Below are 25,966 nucleotides of genomic sequence, written 5' to 3' on the forward strand. Positions count from 1 at the left end.
GAGCTTGTGGCTGTGGAAGTAGTAGTGGAAGTAGAAAATGTATGTTTAATCCTTACAGTACAATAAATATTAGGTTATTATGACATTCAAGAACATGTAAAATTATTTTACATTTTATTATGTAAGGGAAACAGATAAATTTAGCTCAAAGAGGATCATTTAAGTGGTTGCTGTTGCACAGACAGGAATGTTGTTCTAGAGATGGAGTTTATTTGACAGTTTGTTCTTGAGCACAAAGTGGATGCTTCATCCGCAGACGGTTCAAAATAATTGGGAGATCTTTGGCAAGGCGTAAGTGGAACTATCATTGCCCAATTTATAAATCCAAGACACGGACATGGACGCGTTGGCCCACAACTGGCCCAACCTCCTTCTCTATGCTTTCAGCAGGTAATCAGACAAATCAGGGAATAAGAATGCAAGGTTCTCCCAGTGGCCCTGCTCTAGAGAAACCAGCATTGGTTTTCAGAGCTGTCGCAGCTTTTCATAGTATCCCTGTGGCCCATTCCACTGAGGTGGGATCTCCTCTCTCAGGCTCTGCATCTTCGGCCAATCAACGGGAGCCTGCAAGCCTTCCAGAGTGTGTTCTAAACACCATTTCTCAGACTAGAACTCTGTCTACAAGACATCTCTTTGCCCTTCAGTGGTCAGTATTCTCTTCCTGGTGCTTAGCCCACGGTCAAATGAATGGGAGACTTACAGGCGCTTTCTGTGAGCCCTACCTGCCTGGAGTTCGGGCCTGGTGACTCTTACAGTAGGTCATTCTGAAACTGAGGCATGTTTATATACCTAAGGTGCTCTCTTGTCCGTTCAGGGCACTGGTAATTTCACTCTCTGCATTTCCACCCTCAGAAGAGGGCCAGGAGTTGAAATTTACTCTGCTCCATTTAGGCAGTTTGAACAGCTCTTTGTTTGCTTTTTTGGATGTGCTAAAGAGCATCCAGTCACAAAGCAGAGACTTTCTAAGTGGATAGTTGATGCTATTATGCTAGCCTACTCTCCCATGGGCTTGCAATGCCCCATTGGAATACGAGCCCATTGAACTAGAGGCGTCCCCTCTTCTTGGGCATGGTCTAGCGGCGTGTCTATTGTAGAAATTTGTGCGGTGGCCAGTTGGGCCTCGCTGTCCACATTTCCTAGTTTTTATAACCTGGACATCCCTGCCTTGCAGGATAGAATTCTTTCTGCATAACTGGCATGCAGCTGCTTATGCACTATCGCTATGAGCAGGATTTTGGCTGTAACATGCTCATATCAGAGGATTTATTCATGCACTTTTGGCCCTCATGAGTGCCCGGGCTTTGCAAGTCTTTTGGAACAATCATTCAGGCTGGGCTTGACCTCTATGAGCTTAGCCAGTTCGCCTTGTGAGGTGTTTACTATTCTTGACCCTTTGTCCCCTGAGGTGCCTAGGGCAAGGTCACACATTTAGTCATTCCTTTGCCATAGCACGGCGTGATTGTACTGGTTACCATAGCAGACGCAGTACAAGTATTGATAGGGAATGTACTCGGTTACACACGTAACCTATATTCCCTGAGATATGGGAATGAGTACTGCAGAATCATACTATAGAGAGCAAGTATAATTACAGTTACCGTATTTTCCGGACTATAAGTAGCACTTTTTTTCATAGTTTGGCTGGTCCTGCGACTAATAGTCAGGTGCGACTCATCAAAATTAATCTGACATTGACCAAGAGAAAACATTACCATCTAGAGCTGTGAGAGGGCGCTCTATGCTGCTCAGTGCTCCTGTAGCCTACCACTGAACACACACAGCGCCCTCCCGTGGCTGTAGACGGTAATGTTTTCTCTTGGTCCTAAATAAATGCGACTTATAGTCCAGAGCGACTTATATATGTATTTTTCCTCATCAATACGTATTTTTGGACTGATGCGACTTATACTCAGGTGCGACTTATGGTCTGAAAAATACGGTATACATCCTCTTGTCAACCACAACAACTCACCCTGAAGATGAAATACGTTCTTATCTAGCTCTCATCCATTTTCATGCAGTCAGATTATCCATCTTCTACATCACTGCTGTGTGTGTGGGGCTGCCGTGTCTGATTTGGGCTTTTTTGTTTTCTGCACCTTCAGGGAAAGACTAGAGGCTGGCTCTCAGCCTTTATCCTCCTCCTCCTCCTCTGTGACCTTTTGCAGCTGCCCCTGAATCCATATATATTGTCAGAACTTTTTTTTTTTTTACTTTTCCCTCTGGCCTTGACATTTTTATCTGAAGATCTGTAGCCTTCACCTGCAACATCTGGTGGTTCTGGGGTGGGTTCTGACACTGAAATACCCACATATCTCATCTTATATTTTCTCATCCCCGTTACATCATAATCTCCATCACTGTATTTCTTTTTCCCTTAAGGCTGGTCACACACTGGCTGCGTGGCGTGAGCATGGCGTTTCTGCTGTGTGTCAGTTGCGGCTGCTTCGCGTTTTCTGTGTCTTTACACACCTGAACCTTGCCTGACGTAGTGCTGGCACGCTGCTGCTGTAGGTGACATGGAGGGAGGCCACCGACAGACCAGGATCTTGTCTTCATGACAACAATTTCAACTTTTTTACACACCTACACCTTCATGTTAAGCATATATATAAAGCCTACTGATAAAGGACACCGTCAACCGTATTGATGGCAAAATAGACTATGTTTGACAGGTGCAATATTTGAAAATCGATAATTATTTATTTTTTTAAATTACATTTATATCTGAATTTATGTCAACCTATAAACTTTCAAACATCAAAATGTTATGAATTAATATGTATTTCAGACAGGAACCACTTTGGCAAGTTTACTTGAGTTTATTGAACACAATTTATCTTTGGTGGTATGGTTCCTTATGGGGGTTCTTGCTCCCAGAATAACTGAACATACAAGAGCTTTAACATTAACCCCCAAAACATAATTAGGGGTATTACTGCTTGAAGAAGAATCCCCCCAAAACCAACCTGGTTCCAATCCTGCAAAGAGACAAGACAGTGTTATTTATGTATCCTTAATGTAGCCTACTGGCTAGCAAAGGGTATTCGCCCTTCTAATGAGGCAGAGAATAGCGGGCCTCTCTATAATTAGGGTAGCTAGTAATAGCAGTGAAGGGTATTGTCTCCAGCGGGAGAACCGCAAATGAGCAGCATGTGCCTGAGCTTGGTTTGAGTGGTGGGAGAGTAGCGTTTCCTTGTTTCCTTCCTGCAAAAGGGAAAGAAAATGTTATAGAGATGTCCTTAATGCAGCCTATGGTAGGAGAGGGGTATTCTCCCCTCTAAAACGCGAGGGAGAGAATAGCAAGTCCCCTCTTTATTTTAAGTAGCAGGTGCGTTCATCCTCTGCTGAAGGATGAACAGTAGTCCCCTGCAGCCATAGCAGTAAAGGGTGTTCTCATCAGCTGGTCCCTTTCTTCTGAGGGGGAGTTTGTCCCTCGCTTGAGGGATAACAGCGGCCCCCTCAGGTATCGCGGCAAGGGGTGATCTCCCAGCAGGAAGAAAACAGCAGCCCCTTTTCCTTTATAATTTTTTCTCATCTCCTTCTCATTCAAGTTCGCCTTCCCCATCTCCATTTATTTAGCAGGGGTGTTCACAGCCTATGCTGAAGGATGAACAGCAGTCCCCTGCAGCTATAGAAGCAAAGGGTGTTCCCTCCAGCTGGAGATTCCCATCTCCTTCTCATTCTTTTTTTTTTTTTTACATAGCAGCGAGGAATTTCTCACAAGCTGGAGAAAACAGCAGTTCCTTCCTCGTTCTTCTAATTCTCCATCTACTTCTCCATTCCTTCTCATTAGCCTCCTCATTCTTCTCATCCTCCATCTCCTTCTCCATTTCATTCTTCTTATCCTCCTCCTCCTCATTCTTCTTCTCATCCTTCTTATGCGTCCTATTTTATTATTATTAAATGTATGTAGTATGAAATATCCACTGGTTATAACTAGTGCTTCTATATTTAGCTGTAGATCAGCTATAGACCATTACTCTGCATCAGAAGCCTGTCCAAAATTGGTTCATGAGGAGAAACAGACATGTCTATATCACATACTTATCACTATAAAGCAAATAAAATGCAGAATTGTCAAATATGCAGGCATTTCAGAACATTTCGTGAGCACATACTCCCCAGTGCTTAATACGGTGCCATATTTTTCAAGAATAAAGTTAACATGATCAATTTTTTTTTTTTTTTTTATGCTATTACAGAGGGGTATCCATGCTTGATCGGTGTAGGATGATGATGTGACTCAATACAACAGCTGACTACATTAAAAGCTTTTACCGTTCTAACACAGATTTGTGGCCTTTATTGGAACTGAAATGTCATGTGGTGAGTCTGTCCAATCATGAACAGCTGTGTTTTCATCAGCGCTCCAGCTGTCACTCTGGAGAAACTGCAGGCTGAATCAGCCGGCTGCTCTCGAACGATCTCGCGATACTTCATGCCACACGTGACGGTCATGTGCATCGGCGCAGTCTCAGTCGGACAATATTCTACCCGGTATGCACTGCCTCAGTCAGATTGCGATTGTTTTGCACAGTGCTGGGGAGTCGAACATGCCTGATGGTTTCGGAGGATGGTTAGTCTTTGTCGCCCTCTGTTGTTCAGAGAAAGGTACACCTGGGTTCTTAAGCCCTTGAGTAAATCCAAGCATTTCCAAAGACATTTAATTTCCAGCACTTTAGACTGGGTAAATTACCCCTTTTTTTTGCATAAATACTTTTAGTTTAGTACTTTTATTTTGAACTTATTAAATAAATTGGTTATACAGCTAAAACACCTTTAATAAACTATTATAATAATCTAAGTAATGACTTAATGATCACTTAAATGCAAATATATATTAAAACATTTGTTGAATCTGAGATCACATGAATTTGCCTTTTTTTTATATATATATATATATTTTCAGCAATATTAAAAATACCCACCCTTGTTCAAGAGTGGTGCTTGATGCAGCATTTTCTGAAAGACACACACATAAAATACATTCATAACCAAAAGTGTTTAAATTATCTATGAATACTAAAAACAGTGTATTTTAATATCCACTTAAAGTCAGTCACTACATTATCACTATTTATTATTTAGTTATCAATGAACATGAAATGGTTGTTAAACAACCACACACAAGTTCATAATCCATCATTTATTCATGTTTTTTGCCACATTCCCACTACAGCTTTGTGCAAAACAACACATTAATTATGCACAGACAGAATTTATTCATTCACAATTTCATTAGAATGAATTATAAACTCAAGTCTGCTACAAAATAGTGCCGAGAAACATAAAAAAAATACTTTTTATCCCATTTAAAAACCTAACACAAATAAATATTTAATAAAAAGAAAACAGGTCACATTTGTTAAATTAATTCCAAACACAAACATTCATTGGTGTCATTTCCCTGTATGTGTATGTGAAACAAAACCCTCCAGAAAAAGTAGCACAAGATTCACGTGTTACATGATTTGAGAATTTGAGAAAGGTGTCCAATATTGCTGTTTATTTTTTTTGCTTTGTCCCTCAGATTCTCTTCAGCCTACCACTTTATTTTTTATCAGTGTTTTCTTCTAGGGCCTGATCACTACCAGAAACAACCCCAGGCTTTTTGTACCACATACTCCTATTCTTTTCCTCATTTAGCTTTGAAGATCTCCAATCATGGAGTTCTTTGCGAGTCCATCATAGTGCAGTAGAGTCCGGGTATTGGGCTCGTCTGGGTTCTAACTCAGTCACATCTCTCCTCATATGACTGTCTCAGAGCAGTTCTGCCTCATCGTCCTCATCCTCAGAGCCTGATGGACCCTGCCGCACCTCCTCATACCACTTATTAGTGAGGGTTTTCATCTGAATCCGCCCATGCAGCAGATCCTTAGAGAGGAAGAACGACAGATTTTTTTTTTCTACATTTAACTGGACTAATCTGCAATCTTGTGTGAGTCTACGGGTGAAGAAAGGGTTCAGATACTTGGCTTCTTCCTCTGTCAGCTCCGACAAATGTGTTCAGATTCAATGGCATTACCCTGAGAGAACAGAAATAGAAAGAGAGAGAGAAAGAGAGAGAGAGAGAGAGAGAGTCATGAGTGTTTGCTCTGTTCCAAAACTTAGCTGCTATGCATCTTGATAAATAAGCGCTAGTGAATAAGAAGCCACTAATCTGAAATCTGCATATATTTATCCCTCTGGATTCATTATCTCCACTACATTGGGCAGATTTATTAGTATTAGTATTTATTAAATTCCATCATTATATTATACATTTAAAATATTTAAAATAAAACAAAATAAACAAATGGCATATACTGTTTATTTATTCAAAACCCTAAGCATTTACCCTTTCTTTCTTTCTGATTAATGATTCATGTTTTAGTGTTAATATCCAAAGAAGCACAATAGCTTTTATTCTGCAACTGCATAAGACTTATTCATGAAATATGAGCAGATTTCTGTGTAATTTTTTTTTTTTATCATGAAAGTGTTTATACTTTCAAAACATGAATACTAAAAAAATGACAGCTGCTCTGAAACACTCAAACCATTTGTAGTTTTTCAAGAAAACTGATGATACTGAATTTTGACAATATTTACCATAATCTTGAGTTTTTTTGCCCATATAAACAATGGAAACGTTGTGCTAACACTCACAGATGTTTTATAAGAGTGATTACTCTTTTCTAGTTATCTTATTGTTTTATTGTGATATGTTTATCAAAATAAACTGCTAAAAAATGCAGACCCCACTGGTATTTAATAATTATACTGTAGGAATTCATAAATCATTACAAAACACTGCATCAAATCTTCTTGATCTGCAATTACATACGCAAGCATTGCATGAGTACCACTATGGAAAACAGAAAGTCTCTAGCTTTACTTCTCCATTTTCAACTCTTTCCCATGAGTGGCACATCTCGCACAAAGACTGCATTAACACTTGGAATTGATGATGCAGATCGGATCATCAGTCAAATAGAACACAACGTGTTTACACTTGACTACATCATCTTACTATTCTATCTGGATAACCGATCGGATCTGTCTTTCCCTGACCTGCTCTGATCGTGGTTGTATCTCTCTATTAGTGATATTGGATCTTAGTGCTGCGTTCGACACTATTGACCACACCATTTTTTTGCATTAACTAGAACACTTTGTTGGCATTAATGTAAGTGCATTAGCATGGTTTTAATCATACATATATGTCCGCCATAAATTCGTAGCAGTGAATGTAGAGGTATCATATCGATCACAGGTATGGAGTACCTCAAGGCTCAGTACTAGGGCCATTACTCTTCAAGCTTTACGTGTTAACCTTCGGTGATATCATCAGGAAACATGGTGTTAGCTTTCACTGTTATGCTGATAATGCTCAGCTCTATATTTCTTCGCAGCCCAGCAAAACATACAAATTTGAAAAATTAATGGAATGCATAGTCCATATAAAAAACTGGATGACGAGTAATTTCTTACTGCTAAATTCTGAAAAAAACAGAGATGTTAATTATAGGACCTAAACTCTGCATGTAATAACCTAGAATGCTGTCTAAGGCTTGATGGCTAATCTGTCAATTCTTTGTCATCAGTTAGGAACCTAGGTGTGCTTTTTGATAGCAATCTTTACTTAGAAAGCAACTTTTCTAGCATTTGTAAAACTGCATTTTTCCATCTCAAAAATACATCTAAATTATGGCCTATACTCTCAATGTCAAATGCAGAAATGTCAATCCATGCATTTATGACCTCAAGGTTAGATTATTGTAATGCTTTATTGGGTGGTTGTTCTGCACGCTTGGTAAACAAACTCAAGATAGTCTATACCGATTTTCCCCGGAAAAACACGACCGGCTGGAGGCGCGACGTGTGGGCGGAGCTAAAGAATCACAAGCGCCAGTAGGCTTTTGCGTTGAGAGCGTTTGGAATTTGTGACATTACCGTGAGGAAAAAAAAACCATCATCCAAAACAAACCATGGCTAACAGTCAGATTCAGCCGTTTATTTATGATCCAGAATCAGATCCCGAGGCTGAAACTGAACGAGAGCAGCAGCAGCAACAACGACTCGCTCCGAGCGGGGCTCGAACCCGGGTCTCCGGCATGGGAGGCGGACGCACTAACAAGGAGGCAGAGATATTTTAAGCAGTTTTACTCACCGCCTGCGGTTCCAACACACGATCACGACCTTTTTCGTCGGGATTGCATCATCCTTAAGAAATATGGTAAATGGTAAATGGACTGCATTTATATAGCGCTTTCAACAGACCACATGGCCATCCAAAGCGCTTTACAAGTTGCCTCACATTCACCCATTCACACACTCATTCATACACCGACTGCGGTGTCAGCCATGCAAGGCGCCATCCAGCTCGTCGGGAGCAGCTGGAGTTAGGTGTCTTGCTCAAGGACACCTCAACACTTGGTCAGGTGGAGCCGGGGATCGAACCACCAACCTTCCGGTTTGTAGACAACCTACATGAACCACTGAGCCACTCTGCCACCCCATATATGATACGCAAATCCATCGTCAAACTGGGCCTTGTGTAAAACTAGCATCTTCGAATTGCAGGGAACAAACAAAAACACTTGCACAACTCCGTTGATGCTCTGTAAAAATAAACTCCATCCAATGGTCCCTTAATGCTGTTCTTTTTTTTTTTTGGTAATCTGTGCAGGGTTGTCTTGTCCTGGCAACCAAAAACACACTTCTTTGTGACTTTTCGCGACGCTCTCGCTCTGATCAGTGAATGAATGTCTGTGCTCAGCCTCTCAGTGCTCTGCTATACGGGAGCGCGCGCTCTTCCGGCAGACGTGCCCTTAGGACCCATATAAGGAAATTCCGCTCCATCTAACGTCACACAGAGCCATACCCGAAAAAAACTTTCCGAAACTTGTGACAAACCGGAAGGAGTATTTTGGGAACAAAAATACTCCTTCAAACGTACAACTTAATTTTTGAAACTTTGAACATGTTTAGCATGGGAATCCAACACTTTAACAGTGTAAAAAACTCAGTATGCATGAAATAGCATTTCACCCCCCCTTTAAGACCCATCTCTTTAACCTGGCTTACACATAACACACTAATATGCTTCTAATACCCAAATCCGTTAAAGGATTTTTAGGCTGCATTAATTAGGGAACCGGGAACACTTCCCATAACACCTGATGTACTTGCTACATCATTAGAAGAATGGCATCTACGCTAATATTAGTCTGTTTCTCTCTTATTCCAAAGAGCCACCAGATCCAGTCTGTATCCAGATCAGAGGGTCACTGCAGTCACCCGGCTCCAGTACGTATCCAGACCAGATGGTGGATCAGCACCTAGAAAGGACCTCTACAGCCCTGAAAGAAGGCAGAGACCAGGACATCTAGAGCCCCAGATACAGATCCCCTCTAAACACCTTGTCTCAGTTGACCACCAGGACAAGACCACAGGAAACAGATGATTCTTCTGCACAATCTGACTTTGCAGCAACCTGGAATTGAACTGCTGGTTTCTTCTGGTCAGAGGAGAACTGGCCCCCCGACTGTGCCTGGTTTCTCCCAAGGTGTTTTCTCCATTCTGTCACCAATGGAGTTTTGGTTCCTTGCTGCTGTCGCCTCTGGCTTGCTTAGTTAGGGTCACTTCATTTACAGTGATATCGTTGACCTGATTGCAAATGATTGCACAGATGCGGCAGACGGAGACGCTGAAGAGGGACTTCAGGAGCCTGATCGAGACGGTTCGCAGCACGACGCCCGCGGAGACGATCGTCGTGTCAGGACCACTGCCCACGTATCGACGAGGACACGAAAGGTTCAGTAGACTTTTTGCTTTAAATGAATGGTTGTTGTCATGGTGTAAAGAACAGAAACTGCTATTTGTTAATAACTGGAATCTTTTCTGGAAGCGTCCTAGACTGTTTCGCGCTGATGGATTACACCCCAGCAGAATTGGAGCGGAGCTTCTCTCTGACAACATCTCCAGGACACTTCGCTCCATGTGACTAGTAAGACAATTCTCAAATAACCATTATGATGAGTTTTGTTCCACCCGCTTAAATGCTAAAAGTACTTGTGCTGTAAAATCTATTAAGACCGTGTCTGTTCCCCGAATAGTGAGGTCAAAATATAAATATAAATATAAATATAATGTAGGATCTAGAAAAAATCTTATCGTAATTAAACCAGAAAAATGTAAAGTAAATGAACAAAAACAATTTTTAAAGTTTGGGCTCATAAATATTAGATCACTCACACCAAAAGCAGTTATTGTAAATGAAATGATCACAGATAATAGTTTTGATTTACTCTGCTTGACTGAAACCTGGCTAAAACCAAATGATTATTTTGGTCTAAATGAGTCTACTCCACCAAACTACTGTTATAAGCATGAGCCCCGTCAGACTGGTCATGGCGGGGGTGTTGCAACAATATATAGTGATATTCTCAATGTTACCCAGAAAACAGGATACAGGTTTAACTCTTTTGAAATACTTCTGCTAAATGTTACTCTGTCAGACATGCAAAAGAAATCTAATGTATCTCTTGCTCTGGCTACTGTGTATAGACCACCAGGGCCGTATACAGAATTCCTAAAATAATTTGCAGATTTCCTCTCAGACCTTCTAGTTACAGTTGATAAGGCGCTAATCATGGGAGATTTTAATATTCACGTTGATAATACAAATGATACATTAGGACTTGCGTTTACTGACCTAATAAACTCCTTTGGAGTAAAGCAAAATGTCACCTGGCCCACTCATCGTTTTAATCATATACTAGATTTAATTATATCGCATGGAATCGATCTTACTGCTATAGATATTGTACCTCAAAGTGATGATATTACAGACCATTTCCTTGTATCGTGCATGCTGCGTATAACTGATATTAACTATATGTCGCAGCGATACCGTCTGGGCAGAACTATTGTTCCAGCCACCAAAGAAAGATTCGCAAATAACCTGCCTGATCTATCTCAACTGCTATTTGTACCCAAAAATACACATGAATTAGACGAAATTACTGACAACATGGGCACTATTTTCTCTAATACATTAGAAGCTGTTGCCCCAATCAAATTGAAAAAAGTTAGAGAAAAACGTACTGTACCATGGTATAACAGTAATACTCACTCTCTCAAGAAAGTAACTCGTAGTCTTGAACGCAAATGGAGAAAAACTAACTTAGAAGTTTTTTAGGATTGCATGGAAAAACAGTATGTCCAGCTATAGACAGGCTCTAAAAACTGCTAGGGCAGAGCATATACACAAACTCATTGAAAATAGCCAAAACAATCCAAGGTTTTTATTTAGCACAGTGGCTAAGTTAACAAATTACCAGACGCCACCTTATTCAAATATTCCACCAACGTTAAATAGTAATGACTTTATGAATTTCTTCACTGATAAAATATTTTGTTATATATTGTGTATTTTGTTTCTATGTTTCGCCACGGGATTTACATCCCGTGGTAACTAGGATTTAAACAAGCTCCAGTCTGGATCCAGAACACCTGAGAAGAGATGATGCTGACCCTCAGAGGACCCCAGATGATGCTACCTTGAATCAACAAACAGAACTAACAATTATTGCTAAATGTGTGACTGAATCATATAATAACTTAATTAATAATATTGATAGTTCATCGTCTAGCTGACTACGTCTTGTATTATTATTATTATTATTATTATTTTTATTTTTTCTAAAATCCTGTCAAATGTGCACAAACTACTAGCTACTACTAAATATTGTAGAAACATAATTTTCTGTAAAGTTGCTTTGTAACGATTTATTTTGTAAAAAGCGCTATACAAATAAACTTGAATTGAATTGAATTAAAATAGATAACATTAGAAATACAATAGGGAATGTAGATTCTACAGCATCTAACACTTCAGTTTCATCCATCGCACCCAAAGATAAACTGCAGTGCTTTACAACCATAGGACAGGAAGAGCTAAATAAACTTATCACTGTATCTAAACCAACAACATGTTTATTAGATCCTGTACCCACTAAATTACTGAAAGAGCTGTTACCTGTAGCCGAAGAACCGCTTCTCAATATCATAAACTCGTCGTTATCTTTAGGACACGTCCCAAAACCATTCAAGCTGGCGGTTATCAAGCCTCTTATTAAGAAACCAAAACTAGATCCTAGTGTACTGGCAAATTATAGGCCTATTTCAAATCTTCCATTTATGTCTAAAATTTTAGAAAAAGTTGTGTCTGCTCAATTGAGCACCTTCCTACATAAAAATGATCTGTATGAAGAATTTCGGTCAGGTTTTAGGCCCCACCATAGCACAGAAACTGCACTTGTTAAAATTACAAATGACCTGCTCCTTGCGTCAGACCAAGGCTGCATCTCATTTCTAGTCTTACTTGATCTTAGTGCTGCGTTCGACACCATAGATCATGACATACTCATAGATCGATTACAAAACTATAAAGGTATTCAAGGGCAGGCTCTAAGATGGTTTAGATCCTACCTGTCCGATCGCTACCATTTTGTTTACTTAAATGGGGAGTCATCTCATTTATCATCAGTAAAATATGGAGTGCCACAAGGATCCGTCCTAGGTCCCCTTCTATTTTCAATATACATGTTGCCCCTTGGTAATATTATTCGAAAACACGGGATTAGCTTCCACTGTTATGTTGATGATACTCAGCTATATATCTCAACGAGACCAGATGAAACTTCCCAATTATCTAAGCTAACAGAGTGTGTTAAAAATGTAAAAGATTGGATGACAAATAATTTTCTCCAATTAAATTCGGATAAGACAGAGATACTAATTATTGGACCAAAAAACACTACACAGAATCTTGTAGATTACAATCTGCAACTAGACGGATGTACTGTTACTTCCTCTACAGTCAGAAATCTGGGTGTTATATTAGACAGCAATTTGTCTTTTGAAAATCATATTTCCAATGTTACAAAAACTGCATTCTTCCATCTTAGAAACATTGCCAAGCTACGAAACATGTTATCTGTTTCTGATGCAGAAAAGTTGGTTCATGCATTCATGACCTCTAGACTGGACTATTGTAATGCACTTCTAGGTGGTTGTCCTGCTTCGTCAATAAACAAGCTACAGGTAGTCCAAAATGCAGCAGCTAGAGTCCTTACGAGGTCAAGAAAATATGATCATATTACCCCAATTTTACAGTCTCTGCACTGGCTACCTATTAAGTTCCGTATCAGTTACAAATTATCATTACTTACCTATAAGGGCCTAAATGGTTTAGCTCCAGCGTACCTAACTAACCTTCTACCACGTTACAACCCATCACGCACCCTAAGGTCACAAAACGCTGGACTTTTGGTCGTTCCTAGGATAGCGAAGTCCTCTAAAGGAGGTAGAGCTTTCTCACATTCGGCTCCCAAACTCTGGAATAGCCTTCCTGATAATGTTCGGGGTTCAGACACACTCTCTCTGTTTAAATCTAGATTAAAAACACATCTCTTTCGCCAAGCATTCGAATAATGTATCTTTTAAATTGTGAGTGTAGTTGCATCTGATCAAAGGTGCTTTTTTATTCATTAGCTTGGGTTAAACTAATTTTACTTTGTTGGATCAGCAGCTATGCTAATGATGTCTGTATTTTGTTTCTATGTTTCGCCACATGATTTACATCTCGTGGTAACTAGGATTTACACAAGCTCCAGTCTGGATCCAGAACACCTGAGAAGAGATGATGCTGACCCTCAGAGGACCTCAGATGATGCTAACCCTGAATCAACAAACAGAACTAACAATTATTGCTAAATGTGTGACTGAATCATATAATAACTTAATTAATAATATTGATAGTTCATCGTCTAGCTGACTACGTCTTGTATTATTATTATTATTATTTTTATTTTTTCTAAAATCCTGTCAAATGTGCACAAACTACTAGCTACTACTAAATATTGTAGAAACATAATTTTCTGTAAAGTTGCTTTGTAACGATTTGTTTTGTAAAAAGCGCTATACAAATAAAATTGAATTGAATTGAATTGAAATGCTATTTAAACTGAACTGAGATGACGTCACTGAATTCAATCATGAACTGCCTTTAACTGTTATTTTGCATTATTGACACACTGTTTTCCTAATTAATGTTGTTCAGTTGCTTTGACGCAATATTTTTTGTTTAAAGCGCTATATAAAAAAAGGTGACTTGACTTTAAACATGTCTTTTCAGTGTGCATACAGGTCGCATGTTAATGCCAAGTGTAAAAACAGACAAAGTCAAACAGACTTTTCATCCCGCCAAAGCCTGTCGGTAGTTTAGCTAGTCTAGCCTGTTCCTGCTGGTTCACACTTGACAAACTGTAAATGAGCGAACATTCACACCAAAAATATGAAATGTTTTACATGCAAAAAAAAAAAGACAAGAGATCTCTCACCATTTTCTCAGTTTTGCTCAAGTTTATATATTTTTTGTTCTTGCGCCGTGATTGGCTCTTCTCAATGTCCATGATGCGGATGAGGGGCATGGTCCCACCCCCCAGTAGCAGGATGGTGAAGAGCACGATGACTATGGTGGTGGTGCCGATCAGCTGCCGCTTCTCTTTGGGCTCCAGACCCAGATGAAGACTGAGGGCATACGGGATCGCACCCCGAAACCTGAACATCAGCACAGAGGACGTGTGCTTAGATTCACTATACAGGCAGTTTCATTACGTTTTATGACACATATACACATATGGAATATGTGTTTTTCTAAATAAACAAATGACATATTATCATAAAAAACTGACAAACCACTAAAACTCAAATGTAATTTAAAATGGGGAAGGAATAGTAACTAGTTGCTGCAATCTGAAATATACTCTGAAATAATAATTACAAAAAAAACTTAAAGGGGTCATGAACTGAGAAATCAAAATTCCTTTGATCATTTGACATTATAGTTCATTGTACTATAAAAACATCCTGTTAGTTTCAGATCTCAAAGTTTCTCGTCAGTCTAAAAACAGCTTATATTGAAGGCAGTCAAAACAACAGCTGATGTAATAGTGTGAATAAGCACCACCTCTGCAGATCAATGCCTGCTCCTACATCACTGTATAGCCCCACCCACAAATTCCACATCACTGCCCGTTAAGCACCACCCACCAATTCTACAATGCTGCCTGTTTAGCCCCGCCCACCAATTCTACAGCTCTGCCTGTTTAGCCCCGCCCACCAATTTTACATTAATGCCTGTCTAGCCCTGCCCACCGATTCTGACAATGGTTCACGCCATATAAACAAAACCATATCTGCATTTGTGATCGGAGAAACTACAAACAACACTCCTCCATAAAATGTGCTGCACACATCTTAATATTTGGGTTTAACTGTTCTGGGTCAACTACAACAACTTAACCACTGATTTCTAGTTGTGTCCTCTTTTGGAAGTGAAGAGGAAGACGTAGAGAAGTGGGGCGTGTTTAAACGAAGCAGTGTAGGAGGGCGTGGACGAGTCTTAACTTTATAAAGAATATCTATTTGGGTTTGAGACTTTAGTCTTTTCAACTTCAAGGATATTATCTATTCACGAACAGCTTGCAACACTCCAAAGAGAAAGGAAAACTTTAAATTGCATCATATGACCCCTTTAGTGAAGTTCTAGACCGCATCAGTAAGAACTTAGTCTTTTGTTCACTTCATTTAACCATAAATACATTTACAAACAAGGCACAGCTGGATGCAGGATTTTCAAAAATATTGAAACTAAAAGACCTGTGTCTTTTAGTTCCGAATATATTGGATCTGACAGTAAGTATGAGTAACGTCTTGGGAACGGAGACGTTATGAATGGGATCTCGCCCAATCACCTTCGAGTGGTACAAAACGAGCCAATGGTACACAAAGTACCTTGGTCTGTGGAATTTGCATCGCGAGTTCCGCCCCGCAGAGCGGGTATATAAGGAGCAACGCGAGCAACTCGCATTCAAGTCTTCGCTGAGGAGCCGAGCCAGTGACCCGGCCGTTCTGCGGAACAGCGGTGTGGCAAGGGGACATAACTTTCAGTTCCCTTTCAGTCGGTCACGTTCGACGTTACGAATGGGGTCCCTTACAAAATGCCACATGGCTGTCTTCCAGCGACCCGTGTGAGTGATAGCACCCTGTCGTGAGGCCAGCACGAGTGAGGGCCTATAGCTCACACAGAATACACCGGGTAGCATATTCCAGCTGGACATATGCTAGCAGGCTGCCTGCCCGTGGGAGGACTTACAGAAGGCAGGTATCTACCAAGGTGGTGATACATAAGAACTCTGAGGTACCCAGCCCGCAGGGTGGAAGTTTCAACGACAGAGCTGGCAAGGGGCTTGCCAAGGGAAAGACACATGCTGCTGAGAGACTTACTGTGGACATACACACGTGGGATTACCCAGAAAGGGGAATCACGACACATGGAGGCACCTAGTCCCACACATGGCTGACCAAGGGGCATGTACGCAAGTGTTGGACATCAACAGTGCTGGAGGAACCCAGGGTCTCTACACGGAGATTATAAAATCTCGCGAATGTGTTAGGTGTCGCCCAGCCCACAGCTCTACAGATGTCTACTAGTGAGGCGCCATGTGCCAGCGCTCCTAGTTGAGTGAGCTCTCACCCCTAGGGGGCATGGCAGGTCTCGAGCCTGATAGGCCAGGACAATAGCATCCACTATCCAGTGGGATAACATCTACTTGGAGACAGCCCTTCCCTTCTGCTGGCCTCCATAACAGACAAAGAGCTGGTCTGAGGTCCTAAGGCACCGAGTTCTGTCCACGTAGGTGCGGAGCATAGTGGGTCTGCCTCCTCCAGGGGCAGCGCTTGCAAGTTCACCACCTGATCCCTAAAAGGAGTGGTGGGAACTTTGGGCACGTACCCAGGCCGGGGTCTCAAGATAACGTCATAGTTAGCCGGCCCGGATTCCAGGCACGCTTTGTCAACTGAAAATGCCTGCAGGTCCCCAACCCTCTTCACCGAAGCCAAAGCCGTCAGGAGCGCAGTTTTCAAAGATAAAAACTTTAGCTCTACTGAGAGCAAGGGTTTGAAGGGTCTGCAGTGCTGATAGAACCACTGCGAGGTCCCAAGAGGGGACTTGGTGAGGGCGAGGCGGATTGAGCCTCCTTGCTCCTCTCAGGAACCTGATGATCAGATCGTGCCTCCCAAGAGACTTACCTTCAACAGGGTCATGGTGAGCCGAAATGGCAGCCACATAGACCTTGAGGCTGGAAAGAGACAGCCTTTGTTCCAACCCCTCCTGAAGAAAGGAAAGCACTGACCCAATCGGGCATTTCCAGGGGTCCTCACGCCGTGAAGAACACCAAGTGACAAAGAGGTTCCACTTCAGAGCATAAGCATGTCTGGTGGACATGGCTCTAGCCGGACCTGGTTTCCCGAACTTGCCTTGCGTCACATTGCGCCGGGTGTATGATAGGGCCCTTAGTCTTTATTGTGTTAGTAGATGTGAGCAGTGGTTGATGTTTGTGTTGTTTTGGTATTTCAGTACAGCGGAGGGCTTTGAAGGCTCAGATGTCTCTACAGGCTGGGAAACCTTCATGCAAGCGTTTGGCTACTTCCTGAAGATGTTCTTTGGGTCGGCAGCTTTGGGCACACTCACTGGTCTCATCTCTGCCATTGTATCCTAATGTTTTTTTGTGTTTTACTGTATTTTGGTTGGTAGGTAATGGGTTAATTTACCATTTATTAATTTGGAAACATTAATACATTTATCTATTAATGGCTTTTATTAATTTGCTTTATGAGTGCATATATCATTAATAAATTGTTAATTTATCATTAATAATTGTTAATTATACTTCATCATACTTTAAAGTTATATATATAACTTCTCACTATTAACTAACCATTAACTATGACTTTTGCCTCAATTAACTCATTGTTTGCTGCTTATTAATAGTTTGTAAGGTAGTTGTTAAGTTTAGGGTATTGGGTAGGATTATGGATGTCATGCATTATATGTACTTTATAAGCACTAATAAACAGCCAATATGTTAATAATAGACATGCTAATAAGCAACTAGTTATTAGTGTGAATTGGACCCTATACTAAAGTGTTACCATATATATATATATATATATATATATATATATATATATATATATATATATATATATATAAATTAACACTCACCAAGCGCCGAATGCGAGTAAATATCAGCATGTAACAGTGTCAGTGGTCAGTGTCAGTGTCACGGGTATTCAAGTCAAGTCACCTTTATTTATATAGCGCTTTAAACAAAATACATTGCGTCAAAGCAACTGAACAACATTCAGTAGGAAAACAGTGTGTCAATGATGCAAAATGATAGTTAAAGGCAGTTCATCATTGAATTCAGTTATGTCATCTCTGTTCAGTTTAAATAGTGTCTATGCATTTATTTGCAATCAAGTCAACGATATCGCTGTAGATGAAGTGACCCCAACTAAGCAAGCCAGAGGAGACAGCGACAAGGAACCGAAACTCCATCGGTGACAGAATGGAGAAAAACCCTTGGGAGAAATCAGGCTCAGTTGTGGGGGGGCTAGGTCTCCTCTGACCAGACGAAACCAGTAGTTCAATTCCAGGCTGCAGCAAAGTCAGATTGGGCAGAGGACAGAGGTACAACTTTTACGAATTATAACAATTCAATAAAGTGAAAAAGCAACAGCAAGTTTTTAAAGAGATTCACTTTTTCTGATATAAGTGAATAAAACAAAATGTTTATAAGACAAGATAATGTGATTGGTTAGCTGTTCTGTCATACGTGACAAGAGTGAATTAAATAATAGGATACAAATGGACTGATAAAATCAGAGCAGTGATGGCCAGCTTGTCCCTAGACACAGTTTTAATAACATTTACCTGAGAAGATACTGCTGCTTCATTTCTGAAGATTAACTATTTCCTTCTTTACACTTCATAAGCTGAGAATGCATCAACACATACCTGAGGTTACACCCCCTAAACGGTGCAGTGAAGTATAGTTGAAAGGCTGCGCATTCGGCTGTATTCGGAGCCGCTTTAGACAGCGCACCAGTAGCGCTTCAACGCATGAAAACACAATTATATCAAATACGCGGTTTTGGTGCGTAACCTTGTAAACGTTGTCTTAAATGCGTTATAAAGGCTTAAATAACCATAAAGAGTTGGGAGTAAATTGGATATGTGTCCAATATGTGGACTGTTCTATTCACTGACTAACTTTTGTAGCTTGAATAAAGCTTCATATGCCTATTTTATGCATATATCATATCATTATGTGAAGATTGTTTTAAAATCATTTAAATTAAATGTTGTATAAATATATATATTTAAAATAAATATATTTCAGAGCCTACTAAATGTTTAAAATAATGGCTTTCAATTATACTGTAATGTTGAATGGATATAATTAATAGGTAAAATTGAGGGTAAATGCATCAGCAGGACAAATTACAGCAGAGACACAAAACAGTAATATTTATAAAATGATACTGGACACTCACTGTAAGAAGTACTGCAAACAGAGTGATACAATGACAAACTATATAGATAGATAGATAGATAGATAGATAGATAGATAGATAGATAGATAGATAGATAGATAGATAGATAGATAGATAGATAGATACAGGGCCGTTTGAAGGAATTTGGGGGCCCCAAGCAAAATGGACATAGAGGCCCCCTGCACGCACGCAAAGCCTACAGGAACCACACTTTATATAAATATAAGTCCACCCACACTTTATATAAATAAAAAAGGTTTACAGTGAAAATACTACTTGAAAAAAATAGTTTGGTGGAAATTCAATAGTGATTTGCACTGTTTTTTTTTCTTCTAATAATATGACAGCACACACTTATAAGTTTAAACTCTGGGCTGTGCAGGATATCAGCTATAATTATAGAGCTTGTGGTACCTTGTGTTATATAGAGGAAACATCAGCACTGAGAAGTGATGCATCTGTTGATGTTGAGGATGAAGTTGATGGTTTAGCTGGGAAAATAATTGAAAAAGAAAAAAATCTGAAATTACCTGTGAAGTACGTTTTACCATTTCTCTGTTAGCATATTGACAGAGGTCACTATTAACAGCTCAGTGGTGTGTTTCCCAAAACCATAGCTGCTAACTAAGTTAGATGGTAGACACTTTATAATAACAATCATTAATAGATGGTAAACTGATAGTTAATTAACATTTAGTTAATTGTCATTTAACTGTTAGCAAACAGTATTTTGACTTATTATAAAGTTTACTGAAAACTTAAAGATATGTTAGCATTTCCATATTTTGATATTAGAAGGGAAGGGATGCAGGCAGCTGCTTTCACTACCAATGCTTAAAAACATCCCAAGCTAATGTTGATGCACGGAATTTATTGTGGAATAGCCACTTTCATCTAGGGCTGTAGCTATCGAATATTTTTGTAATCGAGTATTCTACCAAAAATTCCATTGATTAATCAAGTAATTGGATAAAATGTGTTTTTGCTCAGTTAAAGTGCAATATTTATTATGCAAGAGAAAATACGACTTCTGGGTCTCTTAAAATGAGCAACTAGTTTCCTTTTTTAGAAAAAAATATATTTTTTATTTTTAAATGCATAGAATGCAATGGATACATCAAAAATAATCACTGAATTATTATCCATTGTTTCTCTGTCTGTACTTGTACTGTGAACAATGACAATAAAGTTTAAATATGAATTAAGTGCATTTAAGTCCCATTCGGTTGGGGTTTTAAATAAAGCATTTTCTGAGATGCATATTAAGCATTAAACATCAAACATTAATTTATCTTTTAATTATTGAAAATTAAGCAAACTTTTTGGTAAACAAAGAGGATTTAATATTAAAAATTAAACATGGAATGCATTTTGTGTGATTAAACCTTAAAAAAAATAATGTTTGATTTTTTTTTAGTAGTAGGCTATGTACATTCTGCAGAACAATAGTAATACATCTCTGGCAAATACTTGTCTAAAACAGGACTTTTATTTTGACGGGTTGACGTACTTTTACAGCTCTGTGTATTGGTCAAATGCTCATGAAGTGAGTGTCAGAGCAGTTCTGGAGATGTTGTTCATGTGTTCACGTTCTTATTTAGTGAGACCGCAGATGCTGAAATTACCGTGAGCGTCACGTGCACTTTAGTGTCTGTAATAAAGGAAGACGCACTTCTGCTCCCATTAACAGAGACACGCAGAACATGCAGGATTCATATTTAAACAGACTGGTCCGGCTTAATATTTACAGATATTAGTCCATATCGTGATTTGATGTAAGTGCAATGACCTATTTTTAGTTAATTCATTCAAAATTTGGCAAATAACGTGTCATTCTGCATTAAACTGTAAATTCTGTTTTTATGACTGGATTCTGCAATTCCATTCTGCGATTTCTGTTCTGCGTCTTCTTTATCCCGTAAAAAAAAACATGTTTACAGTAACCATATTCCTTTTGTTCGAAAAAAAAAGTTGCACTAACTGTTCGTTACAAGCAGCATTTGCCGTCAGGCAGGTAGCTAACATAAACATATTTTTGCCAGCCTAAGTTACCTGCTGCAAAATTACACCATTTGTACAAGACTGAAAAGTAGAGCTATTTTATCCAGTGTAATTTATCACTTACCAGTATCTTGTTTTTTCTTATCCTCTTCTTCCTTTCTCTTCTTTCTATTCTGGCTTCCTAAAGCATAATTCCGCTTCATGACTGCCGAGGAGTTTTTGTATTTTGCCGGTATCAGAGATCACGTGGTTGGCTGGCTGCTGTCAGCGACTACTGAGAGGGGCCCCCTTGAGGGGGATCGCGATAACAGTGTCATTACACGTTACTACATTGACGATCAAAGGGGCGCTCACACAGTGTCGTTGCATTTTATCCTTAACCAGTCGTTGTCTTGGGGCCCCAGGCCAGCTCGGGGCCCCAAGCAATTGCTTGGTTTGCCTGCCTTGTTGCGACAGGCCTGGATAGATATTATACGAATGTGTATTTTAAGAACTCAGATTTCTACTGAGGTCCTGTGAGATTATATTTCTGAATGAGAGTATGCAGGCTCTGAAACACTTTGACCTGAGGAAGACGCCATCTCTGGAGTTTGGGATGATCGCTGAGGGCATCGAACTCTCCGGTGAGTTTAAAAACAGATCCTGCTAAGTTGAGACATGTGTTATACTATTTTATTAGTGAAATGTTGTTATTTCAGCATCAAAATTAATTAGAATTGAATTACTTTCTTTCTGTAGGTATCATGGCCATTCTGTTCTCAGGTATTGTCATGTCTCATTACACTCATCATAACTTATCGCCAGTCACTCAGATTCTCATGCAGCAGACTCTTCGAACCATGGCCTTCATGTGCGGTGAGTGCCTCACAAACCTGCTGCTACAGAAGGATCTGCAGTTAAAGGGGGGGTGAAATGCTATTTCATGCATACTGAGTTTTTTACACTGTTAAAGAGTTGGATTCCCATGCTAAACATGGACAAAGTTTCAAAAATTAAGTTGTACGTTTGAAGGAGTATTTCTGTTCCAAAAATACTCCTTCCGGTTTGTCACAAGTTTCGGAAAGTTTTTTTTTCGAGTATGGCTCTGTGTGACGTTAGATGCAGCGGAATTTCCTTATATGGGTCCTGAGGGCACGTTTGCCGGACGCGCTCCCGTATAGCAGAGCAGAGAGAGGCTGTGCACAGACAATCACTGATCAGAGCGAGAGTGTCGCGAAATGTCACTAAAGGAGTGTGTTTTTGCGTAAATTAGAAGATAAGTAAATTAGTAGATTTGCGTATCGTTTATTTTTTAAGGATGATGCAATCCCAACGAAAAAGGGTCACGATTGTGTGCTGGAACCACAGGCGGTGAGTAAAACTGCTTAAAATATCTCTCCCTCCTTGTTAGTGCGTCCGCCTCCCATCGGAGACCCGGGTTTGAGCCCCGCTCGGAGTGAGTCCTTGCTGCTGCTGCTCTCGTTCAGTTTCAGCCTTCACAGCTGTCACAGCTTTCAAACGCTCTCAACGCAACTGGCGCTCTTGATTCTTTAGCTCCGCCCACACGTCACGCCTCCAGGCGCTCGTGTTTTTCAGGGAATAATCGGTACAGACTATCTTTCTCTTATGAATATAATAAAACTAAATACTTTTTGGAGTTATGAAGGATGCAGTACTACTCTATAGGTACTCAAGATTAGCATGATATTGAGTGAACGAGCATTTCACCCCCCCTTTAACATGAACCTTATTCTTCTCTTTTGTGTTTGGATTCCACAGAAACGTGTGTGTTTGCATTCCTGGGGTTGTCTATCTTCAGTTTCCCTCATAAGTTCGAGCTGTCTTTTGTCATCTGGTGTATAGTACGTGTTGCCAAAGTGCTTGTTTTCACCTGTCTGTCTTGTTCCAGAGCATAATGGCTCTTTTTGCTATTTAATATCTCATGAAACATGATCGCTTGCTTTTTGGAATTGTATCTGATGTCACTTATAATAACAAAGACAAGTTGATGTTTATAATGTGTATCAGTTTTAAATCAAAATTCCAAACTTAGTCGTTTTTGATTTTAATTGTCCTCATTTGTAAGTCGCTTTGGATGAGCATGTCTGCTAAATGTAAATGTAAACTTCAGTAACCACTTCTATTTTCACTTTTTATGTTTTAAACATTTATATTTCTTTATCCAACATCATCTTGACATATCAGTTAAGCACATTTTACTTGCTAGTTCTTAATTACTTTAAACTTTTTTTTTAAATTAAACATTTTATTCAACAACATCTTAAAGGGGTCATGAACTGCCTCTGTTTTTATTTTGTACTGTTTTATTTTGTAATAGTCCACTGCTATGATTGGCTTATAGTTGTGTTTGACATTGTGCATTACTCATAGATGGACGCTGCTGTGATTTATAATGCATAAATACTCAGAACATATCAAATGATCTGTAATGACAGACAAAACAATAGCGTCCATGTTATAAAAACAGTTCCCTTTCAGTCGGTCACGTTCAACGTTATGAATGGGATATCGCCCAAGAGCCAAATCACCTTTGAGTGGTACAAAACGAGCCAATGGTACACAAAGTACCTTGGTCTGCGGAATTTGCCTCGCGAGCTCCGCCCCGCAGAGCGGGTATATAAGGACATATACAACGTGAGCAACTCGCATTCAAGCTTTCGCTTCGGAGCCGAGCAAATCGCTTGCTGCAATCACCGGAGTGTTTACAAGCAAGAGCTGGTGTTGGTGTGACGGTGCGATTCATCGGTTCGTCTGGGTTTCCTGCGACAGCTCCCGCATTCCCCTGAGCGCTTCAACACCCCTAAAAGAGCAATTTCTCTCACAAAAGAGTTACGGGCCGATTTGCGTCTTTTTAAAGATGTAATTTCGCCCGTGTGTTTCTGGGTGCGGTCGATATATCGCTCCTCGTGACGGTCACGATCGCTGTGTCACGTGTCTGGGCTTCCAGCACGCTGAGACTGCATTCGTGGATGGCTCATGTTCTCATTGCGGGGACATGACCATCTCAACGTTGAGATCGAGACTCGATTACCTTAAAAGGTATAGAGTCCCCTCTGCCACACCCCGTTCTAGCTCTTTTTCTCATAAGAGGGCTACTTCGGCTGGCGGCCAGGGTGATCTGAGGGTTACTGTGTGGGCTTCCCCGACGAGCGAACCTCCACGGGCCACACCCCCCTCACATACGCCACAGCTGGTTGAGTTCCCAGATGAGTTTGCTGAACCCTCTCAGGCTCCTGACACCTCATTCGGGGCTCGGGAAGAGGACCCTATGTCAATCGCCTCATCACAAGGTGGGCTTGAGTCCTCGGGAGATGAGGGCAGCGTTGTCCGAGTCCGATCCCGAGCTGACGGCCGTGCTTTCCCGGGCAGCGGAGAGCATCGGGCTTGAGTGGAATCCTCCACCCTGTCCCAAGCGCTCGAGGCTGGATTATTGGTTCCTGGGGGCAGCTCATGCGGATCGCCAGCAACCCCCTCTGGTTCCTTTCTTCCCGGAAGTGCACCAGGAAGTAACTAGTTCATGGAAGGCACCTTTAACTGCCCGAAACCGTTCTGGTTCTTCCTCCGCCTTCACTGCCCTTGACGGCGGGGCGGCCAAGGGGTATGCTGGGATTCCCCCAGTGGAGCGTTCTGTTGTTATGCAACTGTGTCCACAGAGTGCCTCCGCTTGGCGTGGTGGTCCCAAGCTGCCCTCCAAGGCCTGTAAGTTCTCGTCCACGCTTGTGGCCAAGGCTTACAGAGCTGCGGGCCAGGCCGCTTCTGCCCTGCATGCCATGGCCTCACTTCAGGTCTATCAGGCCAAGCTGCTCCGGCAGCTGCACGAGGGCAGTGCTGACCCAGGGGTTTTGCAGGAGGCGAGCACTGCTACCGACCTCGCTTTCCGGGCGACGAAGGTCACTGTGCGCTCCTTGGAGCGCCACCTATGGCTGAACCTGGCAGACATGAGGGAGTCTGATCGGGCTCAGATCCTCAACTCCCCGGTCTCCCAGGATGGCCTCTTCAGCGATGCGGTAGAGAGCTTTGACCAGCAGTTCTCTGCCGCCCAGAAGCAGTCTGAGGCCATAAGACACATCCTGCCCCGGCGGCCCACTGCTGCTTCCACCCCGCCACCGGCACAACTGCCTCAGCCTGCTCGTCGCCGAGGGCACCCCCTTGCGGCCTCCTCCACTCCCGCTCGGCCACAGCAGCAGCCTTCACCCCGGCCACAGCGAGGAGATGGCCGCAGAAGGGCGGCGCAACCTGTCTCTGCCCCTAAACCTGCCAAACGCCAGGCCAAGCGGCGTTCCTGAGACGGGTGACCCGGAGTTGGAGACATCAGCTTCATCAGCTCATTTTCGTATGCATTCGTCTGATGGATTGGTTTGCAGCGATTGACCTGAAGGACGCGTTCTTTCATGTCTCCATTCTTCCTCGACACAGACCGTTTCTTTGGTTTGCTTTCGAGGGGCAGGCATATCAGTACAAGGTTTCCCATTCGGGTTGGCCCTGTCTCCCTGCGTCTTTACGAAGGTCG

The 25,966-nt window shown here is 41.1% G+C and overlaps 1 protein-coding gene across 2 annotated transcripts in view; it reads right to left on the minus strand.

Moving 5' to 3' along the window:
• Positions 1-5,128: 5,128 nt before the first annotated feature.
• Positions 5,129-25,966, minus strand: part of LOC113040990 (sodium/hydrogen exchanger 8-like) — a 44,747-nt gene continuing 23,909 nt past the window's right edge. The window contains exons 2-4 of one of the 2 annotated variants that reach the window (XM_026199233.1): positions 14,394-14,613; positions 5,975-6,029; positions 5,129-5,877 (exon numbers count right to left, since the gene is read on the minus strand). In XM_026199233.1, coding sequence (XP_026055018.1) covers positions 5,991-6,029; positions 14,394-14,613 — 259 coding nt within the window. In that variant the 3' untranslated portion in view covers positions 5,129-5,877; positions 5,975-5,990. Of the gene's footprint in view, positions 6,030-14,393; positions 14,614-25,966 lie in introns of both variants that reach the window. The other variant, XM_026199232.1, reaches the window with a different exon arrangement.

This window comes from Carassius auratus, chromosome 23 (genome assembly GCF_003368295.1).
Source record: "Carassius auratus strain Wakin chromosome 23, ASM336829v1, whole genome shotgun sequence".
NCBI classification, from domain to species: domain Eukaryota; kingdom Metazoa; phylum Chordata; class Actinopteri; order Cypriniformes; family Cyprinidae; genus Carassius; species Carassius auratus.